This window comes from Narcine bancroftii, chromosome 1 (assembly GCF_036971445.1).
Source record: "Narcine bancroftii isolate sNarBan1 chromosome 1, sNarBan1.hap1, whole genome shotgun sequence".
Taxonomy (NCBI): Eukaryota; Metazoa; Chordata; class Chondrichthyes; order Torpediniformes; family Narcinidae; genus Narcine; species Narcine bancroftii.
Window position 1 is genome coordinate 346,803,199 of NC_091469.1, and position 16,934 is coordinate 346,820,132.

General features: G+C 40.7%; 1 protein-coding gene across 4 annotated transcripts in view; it reads right to left on the reverse strand.

Annotated features, from left to right (window-relative positions):
• LOC138749263 (cadherin-12-like) overlaps positions 1-16,934 on the reverse strand; it is a 352,525-nt gene that overhangs the window by 264,259 nt on the left and 71,332 nt on the right. For all 4 annotated transcript variants that reach the window (XM_069910439.1, XM_069910443.1, XM_069910449.1 and 1 more), the window contains exon 4: positions 10,435-10,554. In XM_069910439.1, the coding sequence (XP_069766540.1) occupies positions 10,435-10,554 (120 nt within the window). The remainder of the gene's footprint in view (positions 1-10,434; positions 10,555-16,934) is intronic.

A 16,934-nucleotide genomic window follows, 5' to 3' on the forward strand; every position in this document is an offset into this window, starting at 1 on the left:
GGGTTCCCTCCTTCTCGGACAAGGCCATTCCACTGGCTCAAGCTGCAACTTTTCCCCTCCCACCCGAGGCACAGGCAGCTTTCATGTGCATCAGGCACGACATTGCAGATACCACAATGCAGGCCGTGATGAGAACTCTCCCTTCCAGGTGGAAAGCGATGCCTCTGAGGTAGCCCTTGCCCCTATCCTCAGCCAAGGTGGGACCTCCCCGTCGCCTTCTTCTCTAGGACCCTCCACAGCTCCAAGCTAGGGCATTCCACCATTGAATAGGAGGCCCAGGCGATTGTGGAAGTGGTCTGTCACTGGCGCCACTACCTGGCTGGCAGGAGATTCATCCTCCTCACCGATCAGTGGGGTGTGGCATTTATGTTTAACACCGCCCACAAGACCAAGATCAAGAACGAAAAGATCTTGTGCTGGAGAGTCGAACTGGCAACCTACAGCTACGACATCCAGTACTGCCCGGGGAAGTTTGATGACTCCCCTGATGCCCTCTCTCGGACCTGCACATCTTTGCACAATGACAAGTTGCTGGCACTGTATGTGTCCCTCTGCCATCCAGGTGTCACTAGGTTGTACCACTTTATTAAGTCCCGGAACCTCCCGTATTCCATCAGGGACGTCAGGGACATGACCGAGGCCTGCCGGGTCTGCATGAAGTGTAAACCCTGCTTCTTCCACCCACCCCAGGCCCATGTCGAAAAGCCAACTCGGCCCTTCGAGCATCTTGGCATGGATTTTAAAGGGCCCCTGCCTTCCAGAAACCGAAATGTCTACTTCCTCACGGTAGTGGACGAGAACTCAACTTTCCCTTTCGCTATCCCTTGCTCGTACACCATCATGGCCACCATCATTAGGGCCCTGGAGCAGATCTTCCCCATGTTTAGCTCCCCCACTTTTATCCACAGCGACCTTGGGTCTAGTTTTATGAGTGACGAGTTGCTCCAGTACCTGATGACGAGGGGCATCATGACTAACCATATGACTAGTTATAACCCGAGAGGCAATGGGCAAGTGGAACGCGAAAACTGGGTCATTTGGAAAGCAGTCCTCCTGGCCCTCAAGTCAAAAAGGTGGGCCGTTGAATAATGGCAGCACACCCTCCCTGAAGCGCTCCATGCCATTCGGTCGCTTCTGTGTACAGCTACCAACGAGACCCCTCTTGAACGTCTGTTCTCATTCCGCAGTAAGTCGGTGACTGGAATGTCCCTCCCAGCATGGCTCGCACCCCTGGGACTGGGCTGAACCCCTGGTCAGGCAGGTTTTCCTCCTATACATGAACTACAACTATGCCTACATTAGGTTCAGCAGTGGCAGGGAGGACACCATCTCAACCATGGACCTGGCACCAGCAGGAGCACCCACCATTCCACAGCATCATTCAGCCCAGGTCGATGCCGACCAGGCATACATCCCCATCCCCAGGCAGCTATGGGATGCACAGGAACTCCTTGACCACCAGAGGCCCACTTCAGGCATGAGGGATGAACCTGTCCTCCCACCCATCCAATACGTCTCTCATACATCGACTCTGGCCCCCTCTGTCACCCCTCCATATGGCACCACACCAGTCACTCAGACCCCACCGCTAGCCCCTCCCCACTTCCACTCTGACCTGGAGCCAGTCCTACAACGGTCACAGAGACTCCGGCATCCACTGGATCATTTCAATCTGTAAATACTGTATTTTGTATAGTGGGTACGATTCGTTGTTACTGCCCGCTCCCCATCACCCCATGACAATTTTAAAGGGGTGAATGTGGTGGTACACTGCCAGCCTACTGCAGGTGGCAACCTCTGTACCTGCAGGAGTGTAAGGAGGACAGGACTACACCTGGCCAGCTGTTAATCAGGCGACCTGAATGGATCAAGGCCCACCCAGTCGGGTGAAATTCACCCTCCGAGTTATAAGCCTGCGCCGGGCTCTGAAGTCTCTGTCAGAGTTACTGCAGCTGCAGCCAGCCTGGCTCTGTGGGAGTCTTTATGGATTAAAGCCTGTTGTACAGTCTTTACTTTTTGTGTGTCTGATTCAGTCTAACAGCGCACCACAGTAGGCCTCTGAAGGACTAGTGATATTGAACATAGAACATTACAGCACAATATAGGTCTTTCAGGCAATGATGTTGTGCAAACCTTCTGAACAATCCAAAACTTGCAAACCTCCCTACCTTATAATCCTCTGTTTTTCTTTCATCTGTATATCTTCTAAATTTTCCTATTGTACTAACCTCAACCATGACACCTGGCAATGCATTCCAGGCACACACTCTTATCTGTGTAAAAACCTTGCCCTTGATGTCTCCCCTAAATTTTCCACAACCACTCACCCCCCATCTTCTACAGATGTCCACTGGTTCTCTACCCTATCTATGTCCCTTGTAATCTTGCAGACCTTGATTGTTAATTCTCATCCTTTTTCACTGCAAAGAAAAAAGGTCTAGATCTGTTAAATTTGTCTCATAAGACATGTTTTCCAATCCAGGCACTCTCTCACATGCTTCCATACCCTTTCTAAAATGAGGCAACTACTGATGTAAGACTCATTGTCTATAATTCCCAGTATTCTCTCTATTATCTTTTCTAAACAAGAGGGCTACATTTGCCATTTTCCAATCCTCCAGTGGCCAGGGAGGACTCAAAGATAATTGCTGATGACCCAAAAATCTGTTCCCTCATTTCCTCTTCTTTGGCTTGGCTTCGCAGATGAAGATTTATGGAGGGGTATGTCCGTGTATGCTGTAGGCTCGTTGGTGACTGACAAGTCCGATGTGGGACAGGCAGACACGGTTGCAGCGGTTGCAGGGGAAAATTGGCTGGTTGGGGTTGGGTGTTGGGTTTTTCCTCCTTTGCCTTTTGTCAGTGAGGTGGGCTCTGCGGTCTTCTTCAAAGGAGGTTGCTGCCCGCCGAACTGTGAGGCGCCAAGATGCATGGTTGGAGGCGATAACAGCCCACTGGGGGTGGTCAATGTGGCAGACACCAAGAGATTTCTTTAAGCAGTTCTTGTACCTCTTCTTTGGTGCACCTCTGTCTCGGTGGCCAGTGGAGAGCTCGCCATAGAACACGAACTTGAGAAGGTGATGGTCCTCCATTATGGAGACTTGACCCATCCAGCGCAGTTGGGTCTTCAGCAGCATGGATTTGATGCTTGCGGACTCTGCCAGCTCGAGTACTTGGATGTTGGTGATGAAGTCATTCCAATGAATATTGAGGATGGCGCGGAGACAGCGTTGATGGAAGCTTTCTAGGAGCCGTAGGTGATGCCGGTAGAGGACCCATGATTCGGAGCCGAACAGGAGCATGGGTATGACAATGGCTCTGTACACGCTGATCTTTGTGTGTTTCTTCAGGTGGTTGTTTTTCCAAACTCTTTTGTGCAGTCTTCCAAAGGCGCTATTTGCCTTGGCGAGTCTGTTGTCACCTCAGATGCCCCCCCCTAGTTACTCAACATGGTTATGCAACAGCACGAAAACCAACCAGGTCAGGTCAGATACAGCAATGAGCTCTCCGAACCCTTCTCCATTGACAATGGCGTGAAGCAAGGCTGCGTCCTCGCACCAACCCTCTTTTCAATCTTCTTCAGCATGATGCTGAAACAAGCCATGAAAGACCTCAACAATGAAGACGCTGTTTACATCCGGTACCACACGGATGGCAGTCTCTTCAATCTGAGGCGCCTACAAGCTCACACCAAGACACAAGAGCAACTTGTCCGTGAACTACTCTTTGCAGACGATGCCGCTTTAGTTGCCCATTCAGTGCCAGCTCTCTAGCGCATGACGTCCTGTTTTGCGGAAACTGCCAAAATGTTTGGCCTGGAAGTCAGCCTGAAGAAAACTGAGGTCCTCCATCAGCCAGCTCCCCACCATGACTACCAGTCCCCCCACATCTCCATCGGGCACACAGAACTCAAAATGGTCAACCAGTTTACCTACCTCGGCTGCACCATTTCATTTGATGCAAGGATCGACTTCCTCTAATAACCTGGCATATATCTCCTCTGTCCTGGGAACATCAATCCAAATATTTTTAAGAAGATCCAGTACTTTCTCCCTATTAACATCAACATGCACATACCCTTTAGCTTGTTGTATGTTGACCTCACAATGACCCAGGTCTCTCTGGTGAACACTGAAGCAAAGTATTATTTTGGGACCTCCTGTATCTCCTCTGCCTCTTTATCCTAAAGCAGCAAAGTGGCACTGTAATGATAGTGATCATGCTTGCAATGCAACTAGCAATGCCTTAAGGAGTATAGCCTCTGTTTAATTAGACTTGGCTGCCAGCAGGGGCTGACACAGAGCAGGAGACAGAGTATGTAAGATCTATAATGGAGGCTTTCAGCCTCATGGCCTGCCTCATGGTGCTGTTTACATCAACTTTAAAGTAAAGAACCCTTTTCTTCATCCATGTATTGTCTAAGAACTCACACATATAAATACACAATGAAACAGGCACTACTTTCACTTTGGTCATCCTTCTGCTCCTCATGTATGCATAGAATGAATGGCTTAACCCTACTTGCCAAGGCATTATTTTGCCCCTTCTAGCTCTTCTAATGTCCTTTCTTCATTTTTTTTTCCTGGCTACTATATAATTCTCATGAACCTTTCCTTACCGTTGCTTCCTCAACCTTAGGTATACAGCTTTCTTCTTAACTAGCTGCCTCACCAGTTTTGTCAACCATGATTTCATTTTCCCACCATTATTTTTCCCTATCTCAGTGGGACAAACTAATCCAGAACCCCACACAAGTAGTCCCTGAACATACCCCACATTATGCCTTTGAATTTCCCCGAGAACATCTATTCCCAATATCTTCTCCCCAGTTCCTGCCTCATCCCATCATAATGAAATGCCACAATGTGGATGACTTAAAATATTACTTTTTATCCTTCCACCATGTCCTTCTCCATTCTCTTACCACACAATGAAATGCTTTACCCATTTTGTCAACTCTTATCCTTGTCTATGGTGATCCATTTCCACATCAGGATGGACTGTGATTTGGAGGAGAAAATTCAGGTGTTTTTGTCCATCTGCTTGAAGCACTTGTCTTTCCCAGTAGAGGGCACATGATTGGGAGATGTATCAGATAAACTGGGTGACTATCTACAGTGATTTTGTTGATGGTGCAAATTTCCACCACATTGTGTTGGAGTTGGAGTGATTAATAGTGTGCTGTGAATGTTTTGTTTTGCATTGATGGTGACAACCTACACTGAGAATCTGGCTTTTCATTTTATTTTCACGAAGACAAAGAATTATTGCCACAGAAATCTCTCTGTAGATTCTTGAACCTGTTATACCACTTAATGCTAATATAGCTGATTTTTGACTACATTTCATGATTTCTTATGAATCTTAATGACTTAATTATAAAAGCTTTATTAACCTAAATTAATTAATAGTTTTACAGATGTGTGTTCCACTTGTAAAAGTGTTTCATGACTGTACACTAAAATTAGAAAAACAGAACAGCAGAATACAGTCAACATCTTCAGTCCCAAATTAAATTATTTACTCTACGATGTATTATTAGACCAAATTGAGATGGTTTTAGCTGGCTACCCAGACTCAGCAATTAAGGCACTTGTAGGTCCCCTTTTATTTGGGTCTAATACAAAGGTCAAATGAGTCAATTTCCACTACTGGAAGTTGGGTCAAAAAATATTATAGGCTTCAAAAGCCCTCTGGCCTCAGGCAAGGTACAGGATGATGCAGAGCCAATGACCGTGTGTGGTAAGAGAATGGAGAAGGACATGGTGGAAGGATAAAAAGTCATCCACATTGGTAAAAAAAACAGATTTTTTTTAATGGTGCAAGATTGAGAAGTATTGGTATTCAGAAGGCCCTGAAAGTTCTTGTAAACAACTCACTGAAATTTGGAAGTCCCTTGGGTGCTCTGGTTTTCTCCCAGATCCCAAAGATGTGCTGATCAGTAGATTAATTAGACACCATAAGTTGTCCCGATTGAGAGGTTAAGTGGTAGTGTGAGGAAGAGAGGAAATGGTTGGAAAGGGTGCTGAGGTTAATGTGGGCAGAATTAATGGGATTGGTTAGAATGGATATTTGATAGTTAGTTCAAAGTTAAAAATGTATCGTCAGAGTATATACATGACATGCAACCCTGAGATTTTTTTCATGTGGGAAAGGATGTCTAATTATCGGTAACTGTAAACTGTACTCAAGAAAAAAGAAATGTAAACAAACCAACTGTCCAAATACATAAAATTTCATAACAAATAATGAGCAAAGTAAGAGTCCTTAACTGAATCTTGTTCAGGAGCCTGATGGTTGAGGGATAGTAGCTATGACTGAATCTGGAGATACGAGTCTTGTGGCACCTGTACATCTTTAAATATGGTAGCAAGACAGATCACGTTCTGGGAGCATGGACACTTGATGATTGCTGCTACTCTCTGACTGCGTGTGTTCCATGTAGCTGTTGTTAATGGTGGAGAGTACTGCCTGTAATATACTGGGCTGTGTCAACTCTTTTGCAGGGCTTTACACTCAGATGTATCAATGTCCCCAAACCAGCCAAATGATGCAGCCACTTTCCACCACCCATCTGTAGATGTTTGCCAAGTTTTCCAATGACATACCAAATCTCTGCAAACTCTTGAGAAAGTAGGAGCTTTCTTCATGATCGCATTAATATGATGGGTCCAGGAAAGGTAATCAGAGATGATAACTCGCAGAAATTTAAATTTGCTCACTCTCTCCATCTTTGAACCCCCAGTGATCATTTGATGGTATACCTCTGGTTTTCCTTTCCTAAAGTCTACAATCAGCTCTTTGGTTTTGGTGACATTAAGTGCAAGGTTGCACCATTCAGCCAAGTTTTCAATCTCCCTCCTGTCTGCTGACACATCTCCCTTTTTTATACACCCATCTACTGAGATATCATCAGCAAATTTGTAAATGGTGTAGATGTCATACCGAGCCATGCATTTTGTAGTTGTAAAGTTACTAGAGCAGAGGGCTATGTATGCGGTCCCATGGTGTTCCGGTAGTGATAGAGGTTGTTGTGGAGGATAGGTTCTTGCCAATCTGCACTGAATGGAGTCTGGAGGTAAGGAAATCCAGGATTCAAATGTACAGTGTGGTGGGCTACTTTTATTCTGTATGACAAGAAGCAACAGATATTCAGATATAATGGGAATTAAGGTCAGGTCAAGGTTTTCTAGCTGGTCTCAGATCACAGAGGCAAGTTCCCCAGAGTGACATCAAGGAATCCCTGATCTAACCAGGCTCCAATGCTGACCTCTACATATTTTTGGGAGCTACTTCTTTCAAGTTAAGTTATTTGTCTAATTGAACACATACAACCATGGTGCACACAATACCCAATGCAGAACAACAACTTAAACAATAAAAACAGACTTACCAACAAGCAGCTGGACAACAATGAATCCCCCACAGCTAGTCTCATTTGCCCATCTAAAACCTCAAACTAACAGTATAAATGGACTCCAAAAAAAGATAACTGGAAGCTGTCGCCAACAATTCCACAGCAATAGCTCCAAGTGCTAGTCCAACAGACATCCTTCTGCTCCCTCAAAAGGAGTGTTGGGTGATCTGAAATACACTGGTTTCAAAGTGTTAAAAGCTCTGTATTTAGGGAAGAGACTACTTCAGCATGTCTATTATCTCCGATCTCAGTCTCTGACGAGAGTGAAAGATAATATTCTCCTGTACAAAGTGACAGCAGAAGAAAATTGTGCAAAAGGATAGCTGCATCGATGCATTCAAAACCTTAATTTGTGGCATATTGCGCAGTCGCTCAATATTTATATGTTTTTTTTTCCAATTCTTAAGAATGATTTTGCTGTCAGATATTGGTTTTACTGATGAGAAGTTCAGAGAGATGAAAATAACAATTTTCTGTCTCAGTTTTGTGAACATTTTCCTTTTAAAATGATGAAACATAAAATATACATTCATTGTCTTACATTAACTTATCTGATGGTGACGTGCTTGGATAGGGTCCAAGAATAGTAAAGTGGTGATTTTTCATTTGTACGTCTTGAGAGATTACCCATTAACAAAGAAACTTGGATTATTTTTTCTCTCTCCAATCATCCTAAACATAAGTGAGGATTCTCTTTATTGCCAAAGCAGGACAAAGTAAAAAAAAATCCTTGTTGGTGAGAGGAAAGTGAGATGGTGCCACCGTTAGCATAACACTATTATAGTTTGAACTTGCCATTCTATCTTCTCCCCATTACCTGTCTGGATTTTTTCCAGGTGCTCCCACCCTCAAAAAACACACAGAGTTGGTAGGTTAATTAGGCATAATTGAGCTGAACAGTTTTCATGGGGCAGAAGGGCCTTCTACAGTGCTGTATCATTAAAAAAGTAAAAAGAAACATGGGCATCAACACTGAAAGTGGTTGTGTAAATCAATATGCAAGATAAGTTTGAGTTCATTGATTGTACTGCAGGCAACATGCCAATTGTATGTTGCCTGCTTCTTTGAAGTGTGCTGCTAGAACCAGTAGGAGGCTGGTATTGTCAATGACCAACTGAAGATCAAGCTTACCTTCTCCTCTTAATATATGCCTGCCAATTTTAAAGGGGAGGTGAACGGTGGCTGGTGATGGCCAAGTGCAGGAAACTAATCTAATTGGGGGAATTCTGAAGAATGGTACAGCACAACAAAAAGTTTTTGGGTGCCTTGGTGGAGGAGGTGCTGAAAGGAAGAGGTTGAGGTTTTATTCTATTAAGTCATGTGAGTTTGCTAATCATTCAAGTTTATTGAAATTCAAGATAATCAGGCAAAATCAATTTGGCTTTGTGAGAGGGATATTATGTTTGACCACTTTATTGGAGTCCTCAAAAGAGCAGAATCTTTCATAGTTCTTGCGTGGGCTGAAATAACCATTCCACATGCAAAGAACCCACTTTAGTGATTGGCATGCCACTTCATGGGAAAGCCTATTGTCTCAGCAGTATTCTCCCTGGTATTAATCACTGGCAGGAAATCAAACTGAAATGGTGGTGCTAAGCAATACACAAGCCAAGATACAAGTCAAGTGACCAAAGTGAAGCTGGAGTCAGGTAGCCTCGGTCAGTCAATATTTCACGTCAGGTCCCTTTATCAAGAACAAAATTGGAACGGGAGACATCAAATATAAAAAGCAGGAAAGGAGGGTTGGGAAGGGGACAAGATGTAATCAAATACTGTCCTGGTACTCTATCCCCTCTTGGTCCCCTCCTCAGCCCCTCTCCTTGCCTCCTTGGTCTCCATGAATGTTTCATGAACTGCTGGGCCCCTCTAGCTTCTTTCTGTTCACACAAAATTCCAACATTTACAATTATTGTGTGCCTCATAAGCCAATTAAAGACCACAAGTACAAGCCCACAACCAGTATGAGTCATGGGTGATCTGGCAATTTACTCAGAACCGAGACGTGCACAAAAGAAAAATGTCTACCTGGTAGTTTGTGGTGCATTGGTGTTTGGAGAGGGTTTGAAAGATAACTCTTCACTGATAAACAGCCTTCTTTTAATGAAAGCTACTGCCACATGATGCATTTTGTGTACAACTGAAAGATCATTGCCATTCTCAATTTTCTATTGCATATCCACCACCAGGCATATCATCCACCAGGCAACTCACATACTGACCTGCACATTTTTTTTACAATATGTAAAGTGCAACTATGAGAAACTCACTTGGTCACATGGTGAAATTGCAAATTCCAAAAATCAACTTTAGAGATCAGGACTCAATTTGGGTTGCCAAGCCATGACACTGCTAGACTGTGATGGAGGTGTACCCCGTGCCATCTTTTCACTATTATTTTAAAACAAAGTCATGATTGTTATGTAGGAAATGTAGTAACTAATGTGCACACACCAAGGTCTGATAAACAGCAATTAAGTTCATTCAGTGATGATGGTTGAGAATTAATGCTTAGCCTGGACACCTGTGGGTAAATGTCAAGATAGTCCAATCAAATTTTTACATCCAGCTCTTTGGGCCAGCAGGAACTCTGAAATGAGACACATTCTAATCAGCAGCTCACCTCATTAACCCACTCCCAATGTCAGTTCAGATTGTGTGCTCATCTCTCAAAAGTAAAATGGAAACTCAGAATGGAGTGACTCAGAGACAAGACAGTACAGTAAAATCCCTGTTATCTGGAGTTCAAGCAACTGGCAGCCTCAAGCAATTGGCAAAAAATAAAAAAAATCATTAAAAATAAACAGGTAAAAAGTATGGAAGTTTAAAATTGGCACCCCTTTAGCGGTTAGCTCGCCAATCATGCAACACGCAATCTCAAGCAACTGGCAAATACACTTATCTGACATCTACCAATCCCCATGGGTGCTGGGTACTGGGTTTTTTTTTAACTTGTATTATTCATAAGAGCATTAATAAGAAAAATTGCAAGTGAAATCCATCCTTTAGTTGAAACTATTTACCGGTTTTGGGATCCACGGAAAAGTAAGGTTGTCCCTGCAGGATACTGTACACCACCCTTGCGCTGTTGCCATATGTAGGATCATCGGCATCCGTGGCTGTTATTTGAAGCACAAAGGAACCTGAGAAAAACAGTCAATATTGTCACTTATTCATTCATTATAAATTTATAAATTTAAATTTAATTTTTAAAAATTTAAATTTAGACATACAGCACTGTAAACAGCCCCTTTTGACCCATGAGCCCGTAGTGCCCAATTACACCCAAATGACCTACAAACCCCAGTATGTTTGTTTTTGAACAGTTGGAGGAAACTGGAGCCCCCAGTGAAAACCCATGCAGACACAGAGAGAACATACAAATTCCTAACAGACAGCATGGGATTTGAACCCCGGGTCCCGATCACTGGAGCTGAAACAGCGTTATGCCAAATGCTACTCTAAACCATGTTCATTAAATGTTATAGTATGCAGGGGAGTGCAAGAAAACACCCCAATTAATAGCATACAAAATAAATGTTGAAATAAAGTCAAAGCTCCTTCATACCACAACTTGATCAATATCTTCTGTATCATCTTATATTGTGAATAACTGGACAAGGTGGTGGTCTGAGTAGGAAAACACTGTCTTCCAATTAGACTGTCGAATACAAAGCTCAAAGGAGACCATCAAAGCAAACTGCTTTAATTCTAAGAATATTTCATATGTTTGCTCATTAAGAACATCAAAACAGACAGGAAGAAGACCTTAAGAAACCAATGCTTCCCAACCTAAATATATATTACATTTGATAGAAGCAGAGTCATATAGAAAGCTTCTTTTTTTTATTATTTTTCTCTTTCCTCTTTGTTATTAATATATATATCTAAATTATTTGAACGATTTACAACTTATATATGTTTATGATACATTGAATCTTTTATTAATTCTATATAATTATCTATATCAATTTATTGAATTATCTTATCTGTATATGCTTTATATTAAAATTAATAAAAATATTTAAAAAGAAAATAAAGCTTTTTTTATTACTTTATTTATAAATTTCAAACTACAATAATAATTACATTATATTCAATTCCAGAAATCATTAAAAAAATTTATACATGTGGTATATATAATCCCACACTACCAACCCACCCTCCCACATCCCCTTCCCGCAATGCCTAGAATAAAGGAAAAGAAGAAAGAAAAAAAATGAAAAGCCAGAGGATGCCAAGAAAATAAAACATTTATATTATAAAGTCTATACTGGAGCTTACCAAGAAGTGAGGTCTTCAGATATTCTATTAAACATGCAAACCCAAATTTTGTAAATATGGGTGTCATATTTTCTGCAAAAACATGATATTTATCTCACAAATTATAAGTAATATTTTATAATGGTGTACAACCACAAAGTAGTTTCCATAGCTAATCTATTTTTGACTTCCTAGAAACTGCTAAAGCAATTAACACAAATTCAGTTTGATACATATTTAATTTTAGTTTTGGTCCTTATAACCTTACTAATTACTCAATAAAAATAACTTCAGATCCTGTGGGAGTTCATTCCAGAAAAATACCTACCCCTAACCAAATTGTCTAACTTTAGGGCATGGCCAAGTTGAAAGCAAAAAAAAAGTTCCAATCTCAGATCTACACCAAAAAGAGAAATCTGATATGGCAGGAGTTAATTATTGAATTATATAGAGATATGTTATATTGAGACGTCGCACATGATTGCAGTGCTGAACTGGCCCCGTTTGTTACACGTGGGCAGAGGTGCAGCCACGGTAAGGATGGAGTTGCAGGACTGTCTCTTCTGGTACAGACCAGAAGGGTGGATATGCGCTTGTGTAATTGTGACATGAGCACTGGTGCGTAAGGGACGGAACAGAGTCTTGCTTAAAGGCTGCGCGCATGATTCAAATAAAACAAGTTAGTTGTGATATCTGAGCACATAGCCTGCCACTTCAGTCTCTGTGCTGCGATCACTCACAACATGGTACACTATATTAAAATTAATAAAAAATGTTTTTAAAAGAAAAGAAAGCTTCCTCAAAGAATAGCAATGACCCATATTGTTTTCGCATGAAGCTTTGAATCATCACTGGCACCCAAAGGATTGATGGCCTCTTCCATTGTGGTTTCACAAGTTCATATTTCATTTCGGAGACAAAGCCAGTTCACAGCTGCCAAAGACTTGAGCATCAATATCAAGGCTGCTGCTCCAGTAACTACTGATGAAGTGATGTGTCAGGAGATCTACATTTTGGTTCTGATGCTAAACCAGAGTTCTTTATGCTTTCTGAAATATTAAAGGAAATAGCTTCTTCCTTATTATTCTGTTTAAGTTTTCAATAATTTTAAACTAATCTCAGTCTCTTCATCACATCCTTTTTCCCCAAGGAGAACAATCCAGCCTATGCACATTTATTTCAATCCTAACTTTTTTCCATTTCTAGCAAGATCCTCATCAACCTCCTTTTCCCATCTCATGTCGAATGTCATCTTTCTTGTGATGAAGTTCAGAGCAGTACACAATAATTAAGCTATGACCTAACTAGTGCCACATGGAGTTCTGCACAGCCTCATTCTTTTTTAAAAAAGTATAGTGTATGCCTTGTTGATTAAAAACAAGTATCCCATATCACTTTTTAACCAATTTATTCATGTCTTTAAGGATTTGTTGATATACATTCCAAGATTTCCTGGTCTTCCATAGCACTCAATATTATTTCACTTACTCAATATCCCATAGCTGATTTTACACTTCCCCACTGTATTACCTCACACTTTTCAGAATTAAATTTAATTTCTCATTCTTCTACTCAAATCTATATTTCCTGGTTTCCTCCTCACTGTGAACCATATATCTAATTTTTGGGTCACCTTGATAACAACTTATACCTTATAATGCCATCTTTCCACCCCAGTTTCAATATTGACAAATCCCTAATCTAAAGACTGTCTTGATTTTTCAAGACAAGTCACTTTTATTTATTATTTATACCATGCTCACATGGTAAAGATGAGATAGGGTTTCTCCAGGAACCTGGAGCATATTTACATAAATATAAGTTAGAATAGAAGTTAAACACATTGAAATATTAAGGCGTATGCAGTATTAGTTCATGGGGTCCTATCCCCAAAGGTTCTGGGAGTTCAGGAGTCTGATGGCTTGGGGGAAAAATCTGTTGCCCAATCTGGTATCTCCTACCAGATGGCAGAAGGGAGAACAGTTTGCATGAGAGGTGTGTGGAGTCTTTTTTTTCCCCTTCCCTTTGTTTTGTTCTTAGCTTTTTTTTCCACCTTCGCTCCAGAACTTAAACTAATTATAATGTAGCCATGTAACTCTAAGTCATTCATCCATTCACCTGCCTAACACTTTAATTGTGGAGAAATGAGAAGACACAGATAATTGCATTGTGTATTTTATTTACAAGAGCAATGCTTTCTTTAAGAAAAGAGACTGTTTTTGTACAACAGCTGTATGGAAGAACCATTCCTGAAATGTGGTATTAATTATATAGAATTACTGCAAAGAATTTTAAGCAAAAAACAGGCCCTTCAATCTAAGTAGTTCACAAGGCTCGTCCCACCATGCCTAATTTATTCTAACAAATCTTTCTTTTATTCTTCTCACCTCCATGGCAAGATGTACATTATAATAACTTTCTTGGTAAAACATTTTTTTTAATTAGTGATTATCATCTCACATTCATCATTCCCAAGTTTTTATTTATTTAATCACAGAATTTGAATATAATTGGCAGGTTGATATATATTGTCCACTTCCTACCCATTGAACTTAGTGATCATCTCAGAGGGACATGAATGGGCTACATTAATGGGCCTACAATTATATATTGACCAGACATGAGAGCAGAATTTCTTCCCAAATGGGTTTTTCATGACAATCTATTATTTTCATGAAAACAGGTTCCATCTCCCTTCACCATATTATTTAATTAACTGCATTTAAAATGTTTTGCAGGTTTGAGGGGATATGAACTTATGTTTCTAGATCCTTAATCCAGCTTTCTGGATCCTGGATAAAAAGAGAAGCAATTTAATCACCGCCACAATGTTACTATAGTTGCACTCCATGTGGCATTAAACTCATCTGACAGATAACAACTTATCTTCAGGGCTTAAGAGCCTTCATTTTGAATATGTTGCATCATTAATTTCAATGAATTGTATTTCCAAAATTTCAAATTAAACGCGTCTGAGATCAATCAGTCAGGACAAAACAGCAGTCCATATTATACGTGTACATAGGTTGACCCAATTTTAATGAAAGGAAAATTATACCCTATGGTTAAATGTGGAAGTAGATCCATTACATGAGCAGTAGTGAACTACAGAATAAAACACTACAGCAGAGAAGCAGACCCATCTATTCAGTGCCAAACTATTATTCTGCCTGTCCCCATTAACCTCCACCAGTGGTTCAAGAAGGTGGCTCACTAACACCTTGTCAAATGTAAAGATGATGAACAATAATTGCAACCCTTATTAGTGATACCAGCAAATAATAAATGAATAAAAATCATCTGGGATGGATGTGTCAAAAGAAAGATAGTTTCCATAGCACATATAGCAGTTTGTTTGTGTGCAATAATAACTCGATGATTTGATTTGAACATTTAGCTTCAATGAATGTGGCAGAAGATTGTGAATTATGATGTAGTACCACATATTAAATACATTTTTAAATTACTATCTATAATTTAGATGGTAAATTTATTGGACTGAAGTTAAATTAGAATAAAATGTGGATAATGAGATATGGTTGACGCAAATGACAAATGTGAATAGTGCTTGAAGACCACTCATCCATTAGAGCACAACCCTTATGCTCACATTTCTGGAAAGTATAATTGCAGAAGATTGAATAAATAAATGAAGAAAAATGTGCAAGCAGCAAAAATGGGATTGAGAGAAATATAAGAGGCATAAAGTCAAGGAGAATTTTCATAATGGCAAAGATGAAATGCAATGGCACATCTATCCCACTGGAAACAAAGGCATTGCTAGTAAGAAGCAATTTGCTGATAGAAAAGAAACATAATTTTCATTTCTCACCTGTCTCAACTCCCCAATTGTAATTAAAATCCTCAACTGGATCTTTTTGAGAGGTGAGACACATCCATGTAATCCCAGTTAACCGTGAACACTGCAGCAAGTCTCACCAGCAAGTCGCTGATCAAGGGAAGGTGACAAGACAAAGGAGTCAAGAAAATATGACCACTCTTTTCTGAAACGGAGCCAGAGGCATAGATGTGATCATGGAATGCAGTGAGGTAGGAACCATTGACCTGACAAAAAAAATTTAGTGTCTCATTGTTTCTTCTGAACAAGTGTAAGGTCCCTTTAGAGATCATGTTTTGCCTTGTATTAACAAGTGTAGTATACCGGCTTTTGAAACAAATTGTTGGTGTTCCCATGATTATCTGATACAAGTATTACTCTGGGCATGCGAAGTTCAGTATTCTTGCTAATCAATTGAATCCTATCTTACCTTATGTCGCAGGTATGTTTTTGTGTCTGTCCCCTATATTCTCTAATGTTATGTTTAGGAGTATAAAACATCAGAAATAGAATGAGGAGGAAGCAATTTGATTCTTTGAACTGACCTCTTTGTTCATTAGTATAACATTTTGTAATCCTCATGTCCTCTGCTTCCCTTATTGTGAAAAATGTTCACACTCAAATGTGCTTTACTGCTGTTCATCAACAGTTCTCTGTGGAAATATATTTACCTTCATCTCAATCCAATATAGCCAATAAAGATTCCTATTTCTAGTTCCAGTCTGAGACCGTTCAGACAGAGGAGAGTTTCAGCATCCATCCTGATAATCCTTCTCAAAATCTAGAATGTTTCAATGAAATTATCTCCATTCTTCTACACACTGCTTAACAGAGGTCAAAGTGGCACCTTCTTTTCTCACAGAATGAAGCACGCTCCCACAAAAATCAATCTATGGTGCATGAGACACAAGGCATGAATATCCTTCTGTAGGTGTGGAGTCCAAAAGTGTGCATAGTACACTGAATAAAGTCCACTAAATCTCTGTGCAATCTCAGAAAGACTCTCATTTTCATAACAGGTGGACAGGATAGGGGAGCAGGGCAGTTATCTCAGTGATGAAATAAGTTCCTTCCCACCAGCAGACACCCCAAAAAAAGGCCAAAAAAATCTAATCACAGTTGAAGAATTGCTCGAATGGCAGCGATGATGGTAATAATAAATGTGGAGTAAGTGAGCTGGTTAAAACATACCGGCATAAGTACACTGTAATTGAATAAATGAATGGTGAGATAACAAAATTGGAACCAATCATCGAAGGTAAGTTCACAGCATGGATAGCAAATTAAAATCAAGTGGCCATGTGAATCTTGAGGTCACCCAGAGTTTGGAATATAAAATCTATTTCCGGTGTAACAAGTTAGTGCAGAGGGAGTTGGGCTGAAGCAAACCATATGAAGAGAGTGACTGACTGCCAGCAGCTA